At 36.1% G+C, this 18,926-nt stretch overlaps 6 protein-coding genes across 7 annotated transcripts; 3 read left to right on the top strand and 3 right to left on the bottom strand.

Moving 5' to 3' along the window:
• The first annotated feature begins 412 nt into the window (after positions 1 to 412).
• On the top strand, positions 413 to 2,004 carry LOC105957777 (heavy metal-associated isoprenylated plant protein 26). The gene is made up of 2 exons (XM_012981736.2): positions 413 to 852; positions 1,445 to 2,004. Exons 1-2 carry the CDS (start codon positions 772 to 774, stop codon positions 1,826 to 1,828), a joined length of 465 nt encoding a protein of 154 aa, XP_012837190.1. The 5' UTR covers positions 413 to 771; the 3' UTR covers positions 1,829 to 2,004.
• A 327-nt stretch (positions 2,005 to 2,331) lies between these two features.
• LOC105957772 (squalene monooxygenase SE1-like) lies at positions 2,332 to 5,397 on the bottom strand. Its single transcript, XM_088821959.1, has 8 exons — positions 4,943 to 5,397; positions 4,738 to 4,849; positions 4,270 to 4,444; positions 3,995 to 4,163; positions 3,689 to 3,913; positions 3,320 to 3,595; positions 2,793 to 3,071; positions 2,332 to 2,681 (listed from the first exon to the last, which is right to left on the bottom strand). Exons 1-8 carry the CDS (start codon positions 5,177 to 5,179, stop codon positions 2,547 to 2,549), a joined length of 1,608 nt encoding a protein of 535 aa, XP_088678085.1. The 5' UTR covers positions 5,180 to 5,397; the 3' UTR covers positions 2,332 to 2,546.
• Positions 5,398 to 6,107: 710 nt separating this feature from the next.
• On the top strand, positions 6,108 to 9,393 carry LOC105957773 (WD-40 repeat-containing protein MSI2). Its single transcript, XM_012981733.2, has 6 exons — positions 6,108 to 6,596; positions 7,045 to 7,368; positions 7,495 to 7,638; positions 8,235 to 8,359; positions 8,732 to 8,827; positions 9,009 to 9,393. The coding sequence occupies exons 1-6, from the start codon at positions 6,297 to 6,299 to the stop codon at positions 9,226 to 9,228; spliced, it is 1,209 nt and encodes a 402-aa protein (XP_012837187.2). The 5' UTR covers positions 6,108 to 6,296; the 3' UTR covers positions 9,229 to 9,393.
• Positions 9,394 to 9,932: 539 nt separating this feature from the next.
• LOC105957771 (basic leucine zipper 23) lies at positions 9,933 to 12,824 on the bottom strand. 2 transcript variants are annotated; one of them, XM_012981732.2, is made up of 3 exons: positions 12,502 to 12,824; positions 11,099 to 12,057; positions 9,933 to 10,333 (listed from the first exon to the last, which is right to left on the bottom strand). In XM_012981732.2, the coding sequence occupies exons 2-3, from the start codon at positions 11,934 to 11,936 to the stop codon at positions 10,305 to 10,307; spliced, it is 867 nt and encodes a 288-aa protein (XP_012837186.2). In that variant the 5' UTR covers positions 11,937 to 12,057; positions 12,502 to 12,824; the 3' UTR covers positions 9,933 to 10,304. The 2 variants fall into 2 exon arrangements, with proteins under 2 accessions (XP_012837186.2, XP_088678095.1); XM_088821969.1 differs by lacking the exon at positions 12,502 to 12,824 and adding an exon at positions 12,364 to 12,483.
• Positions 12,825 to 15,119: 2,295 nt separating this feature from the next.
• Positions 15,120 to 16,152, top strand: LOC148772022 (uncharacterized). The gene is made up of 2 exons (XM_088814889.1): positions 15,120 to 15,340; positions 15,422 to 16,152. Exons 1-2 carry the CDS (start codon positions 15,227 to 15,229, stop codon positions 15,881 to 15,883), a joined length of 576 nt encoding a protein of 191 aa, XP_088671015.1. The 5' UTR covers positions 15,120 to 15,226; the 3' UTR covers positions 15,884 to 16,152.
• Positions 16,153 to 16,485: 333 nt separating this feature from the next.
• Positions 16,486 to 17,513, bottom strand: LOC148772023 (uncharacterized). Its single transcript, XM_088814847.1, has 2 exons — positions 17,154 to 17,513; positions 16,486 to 17,061 (listed from the first exon to the last, which is right to left on the bottom strand). Exons 1-2 carry the CDS (start codon positions 17,511 to 17,513, stop codon positions 16,486 to 16,488), a joined length of 936 nt encoding a protein of 311 aa, XP_088670973.1.
• Between the last annotated feature and the right edge of the window lie 1,413 nt (positions 17,514 to 18,926).

Raw genomic sequence — 18,926 nt, forward strand, 5'->3', positions numbered from 1 at the left:
ACATGTATTATATACAGATGAATATATAATTATATTTTTAATATTTTACACAAATTCAATGTATATCTGCATGTGATTCATAAATATTAAATAATTTAATTGAAGCGTTATGGGCCTAAATAAATTCAAAATATCAGTCCATAAATTAATTAAATATCATGAAATGAAAAGTCATCAAGTGGGCCCCGGAAACCGTCGACATAGGAAAAAAACGGGTCCCACCCGGATCCGAACACTGTCAAATGGGTCAAGTACTAGTAGTACCGCTGTACCGGAACCTTCCTGTATAGAGATACAAACCGGGTCGGTGCATCGTGCAGGGATTTCCAATGCCATCACTTTCTTCCAATAACAAGACACCACGTGGCGTTAATCTTCGAGCCACAGCTCTCATAGCATCAACGGTCAATATTTAATTATGAAAAAATTATTATTTCTTCTTAGTGAAGGAAAATGGACTACACTTACTATTAGCTTGGCTGCCTATATAAACACAGACAGCCGATAACCTAAGTAGAGGAAAGAAAACAAACAAGTGTCCGTCAAACTGTCAAACGTTAGGCAAAAAAAAAAAAAAAAAGAAAAAAAGAAAATAGACCACTAAATTCTTTTTTTTTAGATATTTGTGAAATCCAATCATTCTTTCGTCGACTACCCATTTTTCACAATCTATTTTAGAGCGAGAGAGCTTCACTACTACTTGGTGGTGCAGTGGTTAGAGTGAGAAACAAGAGAGAGAAAAAAAATAAAAACTCAATCTTTAAAATAAAAATGGGAGCTTTGGATCACCTTTCGAACATGTTTGATTGCTCCAGCGGCCATTCTAAGCTCAAGAAACGCAAACAGCTCCAGGTATATATACATATATATCTTCTCTTTCCAACACACACACACACACACACACGTGTGTGTGTGTGTGTTAATTTGGTATTTTTCACCGAGTAAATTTTGGTTTTGGCTATACTTTTTTTTTTTGTAATTTATTATGTATTTTTTTTTATAATTATTGTAATTTAGTATGTAGAGGTTATGAATGTGTATGCATATCTGTGTTACAAATGGTGAAGTTATTAAAATAATGTTTATTTAATTAGTGAAGAAGAAGGAGAAGAAGATCTGGGTTTTAGATCTGGTATAGAATAATATATTTTCCGGTTTTTAGTTGGGAAGTAATTATCCTCTAACTGACACCCCACCGCATGGTGCGGGCTCCCTATTTTGTCTTCTTGCATCTAATTAGGATTCAGATATTTTTTTTCTTGCAACTACTGTATCTGTATCCCAACTTTCAAATTCAAATTCAAATTCAAATTTAACTATTGTATTTGATACTAAATTTGCATCAACATTTGCTCTTCTTTGTTTTCTTACATTGATTAAAGTTAATTTAGTATCTATTAAACCATGTCTAATATTCTTGGAATCTCTGTCTCTCTCTCTCTAGACGGTGGATATAAAGATCAAAATCGATTGCGAAGGTTGCGAGAGAAAAGTGCGAAGATCGGTAGAAGGAATGAAAGGGGTGACGTCAGTTGAGATCACGCCGAAGCAGCACAAGCTGACGGTGATCGGTTACGTGGACCCCGATAAGGTGGTGGCCCGCGTGGCGCACCGCACCGGTAAGAAGGCCGAGATCTGGCCCTACGTGCCGTACGATGTTGTCGAGCACCCTTACGCTCAAGGTACATACGACAAAAAAGCCCCCGCGGGTTATGTCCGAAATTCGTACGATCCGCATGTCTCGCATCTTGCTAGGGCGAGCTCGACCGAAGTTCGGTACACTACGGCTTTTAGTGACGAAAATCCGACAGCGTGCGTTGTCATGTGATGATTTGATTAGTAAAGAGGCATATCCTAGGTTGTTTTGTTTTGTTGAATTTACTATGTTATGATTTGTGGGATGTGTGTATGCAATAGTTTGAAGTGTGATTCTGTGTTTTTTCGATATGATTATGTAATGAAAGATTTTGTGATGTTATAAAAAGAACTATGGGTTTTGTATAATGTTCATACTTTCTTCTTTTAGAAATCAAGATTTGCTGATTATGTAATGAAATATTTTGTGATGCAACAAAAAGAATTATGGATTTTGTGTAATATGAAATCAAGATTTGCATTCATCATGAATATTTTTCAAAACCTTAATATATCTACTTCATGTTATATTAGCTTTCTTGTGATTGGTTGATTAAAGACACCATTGATTTCAAGATTTGAAAGATAAAGGCATAAAGCTAAGTGGGAGGTTTGGTTGTACATCACTTGTTTGGTATGTAAAAAGGTACAACAATGTGGCTAAAGTGTTGTAGCATTCTAAATATCAACTCAATATTCTAAAATAAAAGAAATACTATTCTTGATCTTTTGTAAAGTATGTTACAAAGAGAATAATAAATGGTGTATGTTACATAAGACGGTGTCGAATCGTAGAAGAAATACCTAGTATAGTCGAGAAAAAGAACGAATAAATAACCGTATATTCTTTTTTGAAAAAAAGAACTTAACCTTCTTTTGGCATTACCACATGGAAGATGCTTATTCTAGTTTTATGCCATCATATCGAACATTGCACTTTTCATTACAACCGAGGAACCCTTGTTGTAAGCCGGAATTGTGATGGGGAAGAACATTTGTCTCACTCCTTCGGATTTCACTATAGGAAATATTATCCCGTATGCATTCTGCACAAGAGAAACACAATAAATTAATAAATAAATGGGGTCGAGGGAAAAATTAAATTTTGATCAAATATCGAAAGAATTAGAAGAGAAGAAAAGAAAGGAGACACCTACCAATAGCAATCGAACTCCGAGTAAGAGACGTTTAGGTGAAGGATAGGGGAGAAGTAATCGGCCCACACCGTAAATAGCAACTGCAAAGAAGTGAGCAACTAAGCTCATAGGCCTAGGGTTCAAACCAGAAAGCAGAGCGATTGGTCCTTGTGAATACATGCCACCTAAGCTCAGATAATCGAAACACGCTTCTCTCATTTCCATGCTTGCTTGATCTGGTGCTGGACAGAACACCTTGTACAGTGCTCCTGCTAGAGTGTTTATTGTTGAAGCCACCGGCTATAATACAAAGAAAAAAAACCCATTAAAAACGTGCCGATTTTTTTTCTAAAAAATTTGAGGATGCACTGCAACATTTTAATGTTTATACGATGCTTTTTACGTTGGGATTTTTTTTTTACGGTCTTCTTATTCTCTGTGGTATAAATGACGTATTTTTTTTAACAGTTCAAAACCGTGAGTATATTATTCCAGACTCTTTACTGTCTTATTTTTTGCTAATATTTATAACATTAATTTTTTATTACCTTGCGGAGGGTGTAAAAGGACTCGAGATGTTTAGTGAGAGCAGCGGCATTGCTGAAATCCTCCACCGGCCGGAGCAAATTCCGGAGCACCACCACGTCGGAAAGAGCCACCGTCATTCCACCACCAGTCAAAGGGTGGCGCATATTAAACGCATCTCCGAGCAAAATCGCACCGGGAGTCGGAAGTGGAGCAGCGGGCATACTCCTATTCGGCATCGATCTAATATCCCCCTTTTCTATCTGATCTATGAAAGCATCGTGTAGCTGATGTGGAAGCTGATTAAATAATTAAAAAAAAACATTAGAGACCATTTATGAAAGAAAAAAAATAATCAAGAATTCAAGACTTTCTTGAAAAAACAAAATTACCTGAGGGGCAACCTTTGCGATCAAATACTTGGCCATATCTCCATTTGAAATGGAGGGTATTTTTTGTCCGGGAATATCGACTAAGCATCGAACTTCGGTGCTACTAACGGGATAGAATAAAACGGGGGAAGGGTTTGCTAAAACGACATGCCCGTGATTTGGGTGTGGGAGTTTCCCGTTTTCTAGATTTAGTACCATACCCACGAAATGGGAGACAATGTCTACCTGCAAAGTAAAAAATGATCATTAAAAAAGAGAGCTTTTATGAATTTAAGTTTTATTTACTAAAATTTAACTATATAGTACCTGGGGTACACATAGATTCTTTCTCAAATTGGAGAAGCATCCATCGCATACGATTGTAAGAGGAGCATATGCTTTGATATCTTGTCCATCTTTGTTCTTGTACTTGATTCCTTTAACTGTGCCTCTTTCCTCGATTAATGATGTTACCGTTCCTTGTTCCATTCTTACACTACATAATTAGGAAACAAGAATCATAATCTAATTAGTATTTAAAAAAAAAGACAAACCTTTTAAAAAAAAAAAAAAAAAAACGGAGTTGTGTAATGTGTTCATACTTGGGAAGAGATGCTGCCTTTTCGCGCAATCTTTGGATAAAACGGCCATGGTGAAAACTACGGCCAGAAACATCTGAGCTGAATTCTTCTAAAGGGTATGTTAATTTTGCATACTTTCCTTCTTTGTAGAGTGCATATCCATATACTTGCTGTGAATCAATCCCACTCACACACTCTGCAAACCATACAAACAAATTATTGACTTGAATTATTTTTACAATGAACTTTTTTTTGCATAAAGTGTTTCGATCATTAATCCAGTGTTGGACACATGCACCTAAAATAATTATCTATTGTAGATTGCATATAAGATTTGTTAAACACAATTTCGATACGGTTAATTTGAGCTTCCCTTTAAAATGATCCACTAAGATTTAATCAAAGTATCAAACATAAAAGAAGGCTCATGAAAATTAAAATATTATTAAAAGTTCACAAGAATTGAACAAATTACATATATATTATTACCTTCCATCCCCAATTCGAGTAATTTAAGGTAGCCTCCTGGTTGAAGCAGCTCACCCACAATCCTATCAGGTTGGCTTAAATCCCTCTCAATCACTTGCACAATCCGCCCATCCTGTGATCACCATACCAGATCAAATTTAATTACACATATTTATTTGGCGCATTTCATCGAACAGTAGGTGTGCACAATGTTTAAGAAAAATACCTTGGCCAAAGAGTAAGCGAGAGCGGATCCAGCAACACCAGCACCAACAATAACAACATCTGGGGGACCATCTTTCTTGCACAAAACATTTTCAGAGCTTTTCTGTGCATCTGATCTAATTGTCTCCTTTATCGTAATTTTACTGCTGTTTTCCAGCAATCTGTATAATAATATCAACCCAATTATCCAAGCAATTAACCCACCAAATACATATTGTTCCATTGTATTAAACTCCATCAGAAAAATAAGAAAATAAATAAAATTGTATATCTATATGAGGAAATTAAGGTTTCTCTAAATATGTTGCTGTAATTTGAATACTCGCCCTTTGTGACACTCATATATATATGTAAGGATGTGTTAAGTCTAGTCAGCAAAACATACAGACCAAAACTCAAACAACGAAGCTCACTAACTTGGACTTTCTGTGTATTGGTCAAACCAAGCTGGCTCATAAAATAATAATTTATATATAATTTATACATCATATGAGTCAATTAAAGTCATTAGATTTTGTCAAATTAAAACGTGTGGTTTTTCAAAGTAACCGAAAACGGTGGGAAATAATTATCAAGGAAAAAAACGGTGGGAAATAAACCAGGGGTGCCAGGATTTTTTTAATATAAAGTTGATTTTATATTAAACAAATAATCATCCACTAAGTATATATATATATATATATAAATGGGTGTATGTGTGCTATTATGCGTAAATCAGTGGTGCAGGATCACTCGTTAACAAATATTTCACCGTGTGTAGCAACTGCGAAATTCGAGAAACATATGCCTTAATTTACAAAAGAAGGCATTAAATAATAATCCAAATCCACACGCGCATGCAACAAATATGAGAATAATTTTGCCATGAATTAGACCTGTAATTAATGTCAAGTTCTAATGTAACAAATCTGGGAATAACTCAACGTGGTCTTTTTCATATATATATATATATTTTTTTTTTTGTGATAAAAACATTAAGGAGTTATTTTCTTAGTTAGCTAAAAAAAATAATAATAATAATAATTTAAGGAGTTATTTTCTTAGTTAGCCAAAAAAAATTCTAATTATATATTTCAATTGGACCACATTTTTGGATAATAATCGGGCTTTTATGACCCAGCCCGTAAAAGCCAATAAATTACATTTTATCGATTATTTTCCGGCCCACGGCCCAGTTTTCCGCATCTTCCCTCTCATATTTGGCGGGAAATATTCCCTCTGCGTGAAGAAAACATCAGTACTGCCTGTGTGTGTGTGTGAGAGAGAGAGAGAGAGAGAGAGGGAGAGAGAGAGAGAGAGAGAGAGAGAGAGAGAGAGAGAGAGAGAGAGAGAGAGAGAGAGAGATCGAGAGAGAGATGGCGGTGAGTAAACCAGTAGAAGAAGACTTGGAGGATCAATTTTTGGTGTGGAAGATGAACACGCCGTTGCTGTACGATCTCGTGATCTTCCACTCTCTCGAGTGGCCGTCTCTCACCGTCCAGTGGCTTCCGTTGCCGCCTTCATCTGACGGCGGAGATCTCGCCGTTCACAAATTGATCCTCGGGACCCACACATCCGATGACTGCCCCAATTTTCTCATGGTCGCGGACGCCTACCTCCCCCGCGACCCCTCATCCGCCATTGAAGTCGATCCCGATAACTCCATCATGCCTAAGGTCAGTAATGAAGTCCTGGTTTTCACTTTAGGTTTTTGTTTGGGTATCCTGCGTTTTTTCATGATTAAGTATCGCATTCCACGATTGAGCACCAAGTGTTTGAGTAAAGTACGCACTGAAAGTTTTTAGTGTTGTTCTGTTTGTACTGCTTAGAGGCAAGTTTCAAGTGTAAGCAGTAAAGCAGCAACAGTTTAAAGTAAAACTGTTTGATTAATGTACTAAGCAGCGATTAATCTGTCCATTTTCCCTATTATTTTCATTTTATTTTGGTTCATTTATGTTAGAATTTGGTGCAGGAGTTCTGCAAACTAAGATTTGGTTGATATATCCTTTTTTGTGGGGAAATATTCTTTTATTTTATCTCATATTTCTTGGTTCATTTACCACCTATTTACTTGACAGTTCTGGAACAGCAAGAATTACTCTGAAATGTGTTACTTATATGCAGATAGAGATAGTTCAAAAGATACAAGTAGATGGAGAAGTGAATAGGGCTCGGTGCATGTTACAAAACCCGGCTATAGTTGCTGCCAAGACCAGTGGTTCAGAAGTATATGTATTTGACACTACTAAGCAGCTGATGGATGCCAAAGGCAGTTCTTGTGAGCCAGATTTGAGATTGAGGGGTCATGACAAAGAGGGATATGGTTTGTCGTGGAGCTCATTAAAACAAGGATATCTTTTGAGTGGTTCAAATGACTGCAAAATCTGTTTGTGGGATGTTTCTGCAATGCCTCAAGTGAAAGTGCTTGAAGCAAATTATATTTACGAGGTGAATTATAATCTTTTGACTTTTGTATAAGACATTAATTTATTGATTCTGATATCACGGAGCTATTTAGTGTTGTAACCATGGTTTTTAACTCCCCCCCCGTCTTTATTGTGACTGTTGCTCTAGGGACATGAAAACGTGGTTGAGGATGTGTCGTGGCATTTAAAGAATGAAAATCTATTTGGCTCTGTAGGAGATGACTGCAAGCTAATGATCTGGGATTTACGAACAAACAAGTTCCAACACTCTGTTGTTGTACATGAGAAAGAGGTGAGGGACTTTTCTGCTGTTTCTCTTTTCGTGAGCAAAAGTGTCTCTGATTATTACTCTGGTGCATATATGACGTGGCTAAACTAGTTCTTCATACAATTACATTTTTTTCCTTTACTTACATGATTTGGGCTTTGTATCCAACACTTTAAAGTTTTACCTATCAGATGAAAAACTAACAAGGATATGGAATAAAACAAGGGTATTCAAGAAGGAAATCAGGGGCAATTGGTAGAATCAAAAGAGTCTGCATACTTCAAATTGCCAAAACTGTGTTAAATGAGACTAAATATGAACAGCGTTTTCCTAACAATATTATTTGATTGGGGTCTTGCTGCCGAATTCTGTATTTAACTGGAGTCATATGTAACATGAGCTTGTTCTTGGCCTATCTCTTTTTTCCATGATTAATTAAGCTCGTCTGTCTCAATACAGTTAAATAGGCCATAGACTCGGCACCCCAATACCTCTCCTCTGCTCAATCCTTAAATTCTTATGTAGTCCTGCTCTATATTCATTTTATCATTTAATCACTCTTCATAGCACGGCTCATCTCTCTTTCTTCTTCTTTTTTTTTTTCTTAAATTTAATTTCAGGTGAACTATCTATCTTTTAATCCATTTAATGAGTGGATTTTGGCTACTGCATCCTCTGATAGTACAGTTGGACTGTTCGATATGCGGAATTTGAGTTCTCCATTGCATACTCTTAGCAGTGAAGTGTAAGTCCTTTAGTTTAATCACATGTTGCATTGTTTGATAATCTCATTCGAACTCAACATCTCATACCAACAAAATTGAACAAAAATCAAGAGCTTTTCGAGCTGAAGTTCAATTCTATGTGAAAGCACGACTCTTTCATTGTATTCTATACAAATTTTAGAGGGTATTTTGTTCCGAAGAACTTGTAACTGGAAGCTTCTATCTTTGTAGCTCGTTAACCCCCATCATTTCCCACGTTACGTTTAGCTTTAACCAGTTGGAAAGTCTGGTGTATGAACGTGAATTAGCAAATTACAAACATTAAACGGAACGAAATGTTTCCAAGTATCAAAAGCATTCTTGCTGACTGCTATGTTGTGTTCTGTATACAGGGAAGAGGTATTCCAGGTCGAATGGGATCCTAACCATGAAGGCGTTTTGGCGTCTTCTGCTGATCACATAATGTTGACTATTTGGGACCTTAACAGGTATTTTTTTACCGAGCATTCCACACTGAAACCCATACAGTGGTTGAAATAAAGTACTTAGGTCTTGTTTGGTTGGTAAAAAATAGGTCTTATTTGATGTTTGGTTAGTACAATCTAATCTTGTCTAATCTTATGTTGAGAAACAAACGAGCTCTAAGGGTATTATGGTCATGCATTTTAGGATTGGAGATGAACAGCTGCAAGGGGAAGCTGAAGATGGCCCACCAGAACTCCTATTCTCACACGGTGGTCACAAAGCAAAGGTTTCCGACTTTTCGTGGAACGAAAATGAACCGTGGGTAATTTCTAGTGTAGCAGAGGATAATTCATTACAGGTATGGAAAATGGCTGAGAGCATTTATTGTGACGAGGATGACACTCAATCCGCTGACTGTCCATAGTAAGATTCATACTAGTACGATATTAAGACCTTGTCAGTTTTCGGGTTTGAGAAATGTTGGGTTGGTCATTTTAATCTTTTCGACTTTGTTTGAGTTTTACTTACGCCTTGTTGTTTGTTAATTGCATAACAATATGGAAATTCAAAAGTGAAGTATTATTATTGAATTGACTTATACCAATTATTTAGTACCAACACTAACACAACGTGGGGTACATGATATGATTAATACCCAGCCCAGCCCTCATAGAGAGGCAGATGTGTTGGTTGGTTCAGAAAGTGGAGAATAATTTTTTAAGTTGCTTTTTTGGAATTTTTTAAGTCAGATGGAACATGTCGAGAAAGCTAATTCCGATATAGAAAAATAAATAAATTAGGGGTGGAGAGTAAAAAAAGGCGTCAAAAAAGCAAAGAGAATCAAAGTACAAACCGAAGCAAGTGGGCGTTTGGATGGATGGCAAGAGCTTGTCTAGAGGAAGAGGAGAGTGCACCCACTACTCATAATCTAATATCTACTCATTCCAACTTTCTTTCAAAATAAAAAAAAAAAGTCGGAAAAATCAGAATTCGAAACTTTTAACATTCGAAATGAAAAATGGTTCAAAATCAGGAGAATTCGACTGCATACAGAGAGGGGGGAATGAACAGTTTATAATGCTGGTCCAGAAGCTGGTAATCTTAAAACAATCATAATGTTATGTGGTAACAACAAAAGCTGCTCATAGCTTATGGTGATATGTTATTCAAAATTCCGGGATAGAGGACGAAAAATAGTAGTAATAGTAGTAGTACATAATACATTAAATGAAATAACGAGTATCATAGGAGTCTGAAAAATAAAAAAATAAATCATAAGCGTTTTGCAAAACCGAAATTCTTAGTCATCTGGTTCCTCAACTTCTGCTAGCTATGTACCGAGCTGTCCCACTTTACAATGCATTGTTTGTAAATAAAAAGCCACTGTACATGAAACCAAGCCGAGAGAGCTCTAAGTGTAGCTTGTTATTTAGATATGCTACGCCCTAATCTCAACAATCAAAGTCGGAAATGAAAATTGGCAGTACTCAATTCTCGATTCTAGCTAGCCCCTGCAGCACGTGCCCTTCCTGATAAAACACGTGGAAACAACATCAAGTTAAATCTTAAAAAAAATATAGTTAAATCTTGATAATGTGCTTCCTTCATTATAAATCAAATCAAATCAAGACATAACAGCACCACTCGCTATCTACGGGATCACAAGATTGCCAATGTAGTGAGAGCCACTAGACATATTAAGAAAGATGTAAAAGCTTACTTTTTACATGGAAAACATTATTTTGCCCATACGTACATTCATTTACATCTCTACACTAGTCATTCCAATAGTTCATTTTGGATCAATTGTGCAGGTTACGTGTTCCTGCATTTGCTCTCCTCGGCGAACTGAACAAGTGTGGTCTATATTGTTTAATTCCACTCTTTCTTTCTTTTTTCTCAATTTTCTTTTTCTGTGTTGATCTTTTGGTTTAATGTAGTACATTCAAGTCTATATAATATAGGTGTTGCATATATGTAAGCAGATTCCTACAAGAAAAATGATCAAACTACAAGAAACAAACATGTAACTCAAGTCTGCAGAGACACCAATAACATCAATCCGACTACAAGATAAGCAAAGAAATTGTTTAAAGTGACACTGAGTTGCTTATTCCTACTGCCCGATCATTATCATGAAGTGTAAAAAAGAAAAACAGGCAAGTAAGCAAAAAAAAAAATTGGCTTAAATTAGTGAAACCATGCAATACTGAAGCCGCATCTTTCACTACAGAGGTTTAACACAACACACTTTTCAAAAGGCAACAAAAAAGATAAAGAACAAGAAAGTTCACCTTTTTTCTTGCTGCTGCTGGAAGTATTGGCATTAGAAGCAATGTTAACATTATCAAACCCACAGTCAGGGAGCTCCATCGGATTAGAATTTTGATTCCCCAAACACTGTAGATCGTCGAATCCACAGTCCCCAAGGCCCTGACCACTGAACGCAGTTTCCGATCCAGGGTGAAGGCAGTAAAGCTGCTCATTCCGTTGCATATTACACGGATTCATTACATAAGTGCCTTGAATGTTAGGGTTAGCAATGTTTTGATAGATATCTGCATTCTTGGCCGGCTTCTGATAAGGGAAAGAGCCGATTTCTCCTTCAATCCTCCCTCTAATATCCACAAGCAAACACTTCAGCCTAGTAATCTCAGCCTCCAATAAAGCCTGCCCTTGTAGTCTCTTCATTAACTGCTGATTCACAGCCCTCAATCTGATAACTTCATCCTCTAAAGATGCAGCCCTAGCCTTCTTCTTCTCCCTGTACTTGCGCACCGCTTCGCGATTACCCGTAGGCCTTTTCTTACCTTTTTTCTCCACCGACTCAGCGGTGTCATCACTTGGATCCTGACCTTCACTAGGGGAGTGCATAATTTGGGTGTGGACATGTATACAAGTGTGTGTGTGTGATTTATCGGGTCCCGATGGGTTACACGCATGGGCATGGGTGCAAGCCTGTGTTCGACCAAGAACGTCTGTGTAAGCCTCGGTTCGGCCAAGGGCATCATTGCAGGACTGTGTTCGACCAAGAAACTCGTCTATGTCGAATGAGCAGCTGCTCTGTGCATTAGGCAGGTCCAAGCATGACATCATTTGATCACTTGGGAAATCGAGTTCTCCATCATCCATTTTCAGCAGATAAATTGTTTGAGTAAAACAGCAGAGCTAAGTCTTTTGTGGCAATGGAAACCGATGATTTAATTGAATTTGGCTGTGTTATCTCACCCAGTCGCAAAAACAAGACCAAAACCTAGCAGAAGATGCACAAAAAAAACAATCCATCAATCAGCCACAGTCTGGCACTGAAATCTTCATAATGTAATAATAATAATAATAATAATAATAATAATAATAATAATAATAATAGGAAGTGAAATAATTTATTTCAATTCAAAAGCAAAAAAGATGACGAAACCCTAGAAACCAGACAAAATCGTGCTGAAAAATTGAAAGCGTACCTAATTGGGAAAGGATCAGAATTCAGAAAAGATACAGCGGGAAACCTTCAATTAAAACTATAATTAACCCTAAAGTATCCGAGCAATAAGAAACAAACCCCATGAACAGAGCTTGAATAAAGTAAGATTCGACAAAAAGAAGCTCGCATACGATCATACAGCAAGTTGACAAATTCGAAAATTATTATAAAAAAAAAAAACCCACAAAAGACGGAAGCGAAATGAAAAGAGAATACCTTTACAATCGAGTGATGAATTTCATAAGAGCAATGAAATCTCGAAATTGGATTCTCTCGCACTGCAAAAGCAAACCCTGTAACGCGGAAAACAGAGTGGCGATGGGTTGGGGGGGGGGGGGGGAGGGAGTTTTATAATGGAGAGAGGAAACCCTAGAAAAGGCTGAAAAGGGAGTTTTTGAAGAGACACAAATGGCGATAATTTAATGGCGGAAAGAAACCGGGCGAAGCACAGGGGCCATTGATTCGGATTCCTGAAATTCCATTCACGGAGAAAAAAGGGCCAACATATCTAACACTGTATTTGATTTGATTTTTTACACAAAATATAAATAATATTATATATTATATATTTTTGGAGAAAAAATTCATGTACTTGGCAAAATGGCAATTATTTTTAGGAGAAAAATTTAATTTTGTTATTATTATAATTCTTCATTCATCCACATTATTAATTAATATACATAATTACATATTCTCCCAATTATAAAGAATGTATAATCTTATGTTCCTTGGGACTTTTTATTGAATATAATAACTTATCCAATATAAACCCATTCAATTCTTTTTTTTTTTTTTTTGGGTATTTGAGAGTTGATTTTGCCCTAATTATATTTTTTATGCGACACAATGAATGTGACCAAATTTAGTGTGATATTGTATATTTATTATTTATCAATCATGCATAGTGATAGTATGCAACAAATGTTACAGATGTTATTAATAATTTTAGATTCTGCATATAATCAATCATACAGTTAATTAGTACACAATAATATATTCCAATTAGACATGTCATGAACGATATACTAGCTAATTTCCTATTTAATATTTTAACTATCACATCAGATCTACAATTTATTTAAAGCAGAACACAGAAAAAACAAAAACAAAAAATTATTGAAACTTTTGTCGTTTCTGTTTCTATATACTAGTCACGGTGGGCCCACATTTAAATTGGTTCAGTCAACGAATTTGGGCTACATGGGCCGCCAAATTACGATAGTATTTCTTGTTCTTGGCCCAATTATTTTATCTCATATGTTTAAAGATTCAATTTTTAGAAAGTTGTTTTAGATGAATGGCTCGTTTGGTTTGAATGATGGGATTACATGGATTGACAATTAGTCCAAGGATTGTACTGTTCAAAATAATTACTAACCAGCTAATCCCATGTTTGGTATGGGTGATTGTACTGTTCAATTAAAAATACCATTTGAATTCTTGTGGTTGAAATTTATATCGAAAATCCGAAAATACCCCTAACTTAAAAAAAAATATTAAACATAAAGAAAAATAGATCCAAGCATTTCAAACCAAACGAGCCCGCTGTCTCTCCCAATTTGGTCTAGGGTTCCGGCTCTTCAATTTCTACAACAGTGCTGCACGAATTTGAAGTTCCGAAGGTAAAGTAAAACTATTTTCGAATCACCCATTCAATTATAGTTTTGATTCATATACCACATATGGCTCATGAGTTTTTTATTTATCAATTTTCCAGTATGAGTTCGAATTCGAACTATATGCGAAATAGGGCAAATTGTCGTTCCAGTGACAGTGGTGAGTCTAATCCATTTTCTTCTGGGTTACGTTTTCACTGTCACTGCGGTTTGGAAACGACAATTAAAACATCGAGAACGGAAAGAAATCCAGGAAGACGATTTTATTGTTGTTCATTGAAAGAGGCAAGTAATTTATAATTTAAATTATCTAATTATTTTGTTAACTATTTTACTGATTATCTATTTTACTGACAATTTGAGTTGTTCTTTCGGAAAAAAATCCACGTATACGATGTTATTGCTATGAAATTATCTAATTATTTTTTATTTCAAAAAATATTTGTAGGAACATCGTTGTAATTTCTTTAGATGGTGTGACGAGTCAACTCGCGAACCGTCGGTTGAGGTTATATCTGGGCTATTAACCAAGCTTAATCTTTACGAACAAGAGAATTCTAACTTAAAAGGCCAGGTATTATTGTATAAACGTAAAGTCCAAACGATGAAGGTACTTTGTTGGACTCCTATAATTGGTATGTTGTTCTTAATGTTAGTTGGTCATAATGTGTTGTTACACGGTGTATGTCCAAATTAGAAGATTTTTTTTCAAATGTTGTTGTGTAGCCTTTGACTATTAATTCATGTTCTGAAATTAATTGTATGATATCTGATTTTGAGTAGTATTGTTCTTTGCAAGATCTCCATATTGCATTGTGGTAATCAATTTGCTGTGACTTGTCATGTCAAAGGGCGATTTTTTTTAATGCATTGATAAGTAATTAATGTTTTCATTGACACATTAATAGGTAATTAATGTAATGTAGTTGGCAAGTAGACGTTTTGCAGATAATATGCGTATGAACTTTAAGTGTCTATTAAATTTCTTGCTTTTCCAAGAAGAATACTAATCATTTCACTTATGCAAGCATTAATTGACAAATAACCTACCACTCCTCCCATGTGTTCTATAAATGCATCAGTTCTTTTATTCTTCAAATGACACCAGTTACAATTGAAATAAAAACCTCAAAACATGCCCCCTGTCCCAAGAATCAAACAAGATGCCTTCTTCTATGATGGAGAATGGACTTGGCGTGTTGATAGGCGTTTACTTTTGGTGGGGTTCAAACAACAGCATTACGATTCTTCGCGGACTTGGAACCATCAACAAAGAGTTTGGAAGTTCCTTTACCTACGAGCAGTGTGAAAACAAGCTGAAGTTAATGGAAATGAGGTATTACACGTTCAAAGCCATCATTTCGTCTACGGGTGTTATGTACGATGAAGAAACTAATTTCGTGCATGCAAACGATACCACATGGGATGCCATCTTCTATGTAAGTCCACTGTATTATTTATAATTTTTATAACTTGTTTTGTAATTGTTAAGTTAACTTGAGGTTTTTGTTTTGTAATAGCGTTTCAAACTAGGCCGTGCATACAAACCGTGGGGTGAACCAGAATGGAAAAAGTTATCATTCATCTTCAGCGACAAACATACCTTCGGTTGGAAGAATAACGAGGTCATTGACATTGACTCCGCATCTCAGGACATATTTGAAGAAAAGCCATCTGTTCAGCCTGATAATGCGCCACCACCAATGCCTCCCGATTACATCGACATCTCAAGCGACCGTGATGATTCCATTGACAGTGAGATGTGGACTTATTTGCTTGAAGGGTACGAGCCTGGCGTGATGCAGATAGACGAGGAGCAAGAGGACAATGACAGTGAAGAATTTGAGGAGGCACTGGAAGTTAGTGAGACCGAGTCTTCGGACATGGACGTTGGTGGTGGGGCAGTGAACGATGGTGACATTGGTTCACCGAATATGGAGTTTCGCAGCTCGTCTGGATCAAATTCACCGATTTACAAATGAATCTTCTTCATTTGTAAATTGGTTTGTGGTTGTCTTTTGTTGGTTGTAGTCCTTTAAGTTTCACTACTGGTGTTGTTTGGTGTTTATTTCCTTTTTAGTTGTGGTTTTTTAGTTGTGGTTTTTTTTTATTATGTTTTTTAAACTTTTTTTTTTTTATGAAGTGTGTGTGTAATGTGTAAGGACCAGATTTTCCCTATGACAATTTTATGGTTCTTCATGGATGAACTAAGTTTGGTCATTTTGAATTTCAGTTCGTAAATTTGTCATAAATAATTGCAACACTAATTATTTTTATATAAAATTAGTAAGTACAAGATTATATTTTAGTATATAAGATAAGCTATATAATTTATAAATTATAACCATAATAAATTAATTACATAGTATTTTTTTAATTAATTGATATACCTTAATAAAAATTAATTATAAGATTCTTAAAAATATTATACATCGTAATAATATTAGAATTCCAACAAATTTAAAATTTTACATTACAGAAGTCTTCTAAGAATTTAAATTCATAGTTTGGAAAAATAAAAGTTGTAAGCATAATTAAAAAACAGGCCTTAAAAACAAATTACAAGTTTACTAAACAACAAATGTTAAATTTCCTTCTCAGCAATCATGCGAGCATATATGCTTCTTTCTGCGTCAGGTAAATTGAAGAACAAGTCTAGCTCTTCCGTGTTCTTTACAAGCAACTTCGCAACACGTATTTTTTCCTCAACCCCAAGAAAATTCATGTTTTTAAGTGCATCGTAAACTTCTTTGCGAGCTTTTGCCGTACGGTCCTGCTCGAAACCTATCCTCTTCGCAATTTCCCCCAAACGCCCTTCGGTTTGTTCGGAGAAAGTAGACATCACTGCGAAGAATTTTTCATCAAAGCTGTCATCTTCAAATTTGCGCTTGTTCGAGGACCTTGTTTTAGTGCCAGTGGAACTTTGACTCAAATTCTTGGATTGAAGTTCGGTAGCTTCTTCTTGTAAATTGAAGGGCAGATCTGGCACATAATCACCACCACCCTCGTTATCTATGCCCTCTTTATCTCCCATGGTTTGTACCATATCAACAAAATCTTCCGCGTTTTCTCCAGTTGCTCTGTCCTTACCAAAGATCTCGAGCCAATCCTTATAAAAAGGAAACGACTTATGATGCATGGTACGCGCATTTGTGTCTGTCTGTTCAAATCAAGAATACATATTAATCCAATATTATTGATCCCAACTCATTAAATTATATGCCGCAACATGGCAAAACAGTGTGAATTTACCTTGACATAGGTATCCCAAACATCGTCACTCTCAACGTCGATGGTATTAGTAGCATCACACCATCCAAAGCCACTACGGGTCATCATAGTTGACAAAGAGCCATAGGTCTTCTTCCAAACGTGTATCTTGGAGTTAATATGAGGATCCGCTCTAATATCGGTGCCCGGAAATGCACTCAACATATGATGTTGTAGAATCCCAAGAAACCCCGTCTTAAATCCATTGTCGCACTTCCAACCCGTGAGAACCAGGTCCTTCAAACCATTTATCAAAGCTTGTTCCTCGGCAACGGACCACGATCTTCTAGTTTTGTCGGTCTTCCGAACACCCAAAGTTTTTTTGTTCCCAATTGGATTCATCTTAACCTGTACTAGAACCCCAAATATTTTATTAAATTAAAGAAATCCAATGAAGTAAAAAAATAGACTCACTAAATTATAATAAGCATAGTATGAAATATGAATACATTGCCAACAAATAACATTAAACTACTTATTAAGTTGAATAATAATTGAATACATAGTGATGCAAAATACATAATAGTAAATAAAATTATCGTCTGCTCCTCCACTCATCATACATAGTTCTAGCTATATCGTCCCTCCACGACACCCATTGTTGTGAGGTTTCGACACTTTCAATAAACCTAAGTGCGGGATCATTGCTGGGGTTATGTATTGGCCGGAGACTTGCTTCCAATGGGTCTACGGGCATCTCTTTACGAATGAAATTTTGTAACAAGCAACAAGCCATAATAATACGGTTGTGGACTTTGATAGGATAATGGGAACTAGTACGCAATATGCCCCAACGCGACTTCAATAACCCAAACGATCTTTCTATTACATTTCGAGCCTTGGCATGCTTCATATTGAAATATTCTTTATAATCTTTAGGAGCATTATTACCATCCCATTCATCCAAGTGATACCTAACACCTCTATACGGGGCTAAAAATCCCTCTCCATTTGTGTAGCCATTATCGCAAAGGTAGTAATTTCCTGAAATCCACAAAATCATTAATAATTTTAGATCACATATATGTCAAAAATATTGAAGGAGATTTGGAAAGGATCAGTACCATCGGGAATTCGCAAACCATTAGGTCTTGAAACGGCATCTCGAAGGACTCTACTATCAGCAGCGGAACCCTCCCATCCAGTTAAAATATAACTATAACACAAGGTTGCATCACATACACCTAGCACATTGACTGAGATATCTCCCTTGCGATTTCTATAGCGCGCCTTTTCTAGTTGAGCAACCCTAACTTTTATATAAGTATCATCTAATGCTCCTAAACATCCCTACACATTGAAACCAACAAGTTGCACAACACTTTGTTTGCAGATTACTAAACATATGCATATTACCTTAAACGGTTTCCACCGAACGTCTGTACACCCCTCATCAATAGGTGTTGGCTTCACAATCAACAACGGGTATAGCTTAATTACAGCATTTAGAACACTATTGAAGTGCTTACTAACCGTATACCCGGATCTGTTGAAATTATACCCTACAATTCTATTTTTTGTATGATGTCCCAATATATGCAAAAAAATGGCCAATTGTTCATTAACTTTTACATTCCGTGTATCAACTAAGCCACCAAAATTCTGAATTAGAAAACACAATCGGACAAATGCATTTTTAGACATACGCAAATTATCAAAACAATGTACATCAGTACCGTGTATCAATCTATTAATTTTTTCTAACTGGTCGGGCACTCGAGCATTCAAACTATAAGACATATAAGAACGGACTAA

Source organism: Erythranthe guttata, chromosome 2 (assembly GCF_056151865.1).
Source record: "Erythranthe guttata isolate IM_541 chromosome 2, IM_541, whole genome shotgun sequence".
In the NCBI taxonomy this organism is placed as follows: Eukaryota; Viridiplantae; Streptophyta; class Magnoliopsida; order Lamiales; family Phrymaceae; genus Erythranthe; species Erythranthe guttata.

Excerpts from the sequence above, each read along its gene's own strand:
- LOC148772023 (XM_088814847.1), bottom strand. The coding sequence starts at position 17,513 with ATGAATCCAATTGGGAACAAAAAAACTTTGGGTGTTCGGAAGACCGAC. Across the intron at positions 17,062-17,153 it reads TTTGGGATACCTATGTCAAG|ACAGACACAAATGCGCGTAC; the intron begins GTAAATTCACAC and ends TGATTTGAACAG.
- LOC105957773 (XM_012981733.2), top strand. The coding sequence starts at position 6,297 with ATGGCGGTGAGTAAACCAGTAGAAGAAGACTTGGAGGATCAATTTTTG. Across the intron at positions 7,369-7,494 it reads AAGCAAATTATATTTACGAG|GGACATGAAAACGTGGTTGA; the intron begins GTGAATTATAAT and ends CTGTTGCTCTAG. Across the intron at positions 8,360-8,731 it reads CATACTCTTAGCAGTGAAGT|GGAAGAGGTATTCCAGGTCG; the intron begins GTAAGTCCTTTA and ends TTCTGTATACAG.
- LOC148772022 (XM_088814889.1), top strand. The coding sequence starts at position 15,227 with ATGGAAATGAGGTATTACACGTTCAAAGCCATCATTTCGTCTACGGGT. Across the intron at positions 15,341-15,421 it reads CATGGGATGCCATCTTCTAT|CGTTTCAAACTAGGCCGTGC; the intron begins GTAAGTCCACTG and ends GTTTTGTAATAG.
- LOC105957772 (XM_088821959.1), bottom strand. The coding sequence starts at position 5,179 with ATGGAGTTTAATACAATGGAACAATATGTATTTGGTGGGTTAATTGCT. Across the intron at positions 4,445-4,737 it reads ACTCGAATTGGGGATGGAAG|AGTGTGTGAGTGGGATTGAT; the intron begins GTAATAATATAT and ends TATGGTTTGCAG. Across the intron at positions 4,164-4,269 it reads AAGGCAGCATCTCTTCCCAA|TGTAAGAATGGAACAAGGAA; the intron begins GTATGAACACAT and ends CTAATTATGTAG.
- LOC105957777 (XM_012981736.2), top strand. The coding sequence starts at position 772 with ATGGGAGCTTTGGATCACCTTTCGAACATGTTTGATTGCTCCAGCGGC. Across the intron at positions 853-1,444 it reads AGAAACGCAAACAGCTCCAG|ACGGTGGATATAAAGATCAA; the intron begins GTATATATACAT and ends CTCTCTCTCTAG.
- LOC105957771 (XM_012981732.2), bottom strand. The coding sequence starts at position 11,936 with ATGGATGATGGAGAACTCGATTTCCCAAGTGATCAAATGATGTCATGC. Across the intron at positions 10,334-11,098 it reads CAGCAGCAGCAAGAAAAAAG|GAAGGGCACGTGCTGCAGGG; the intron begins GTGAACTTTCTT and ends GTGTTTTATCAG.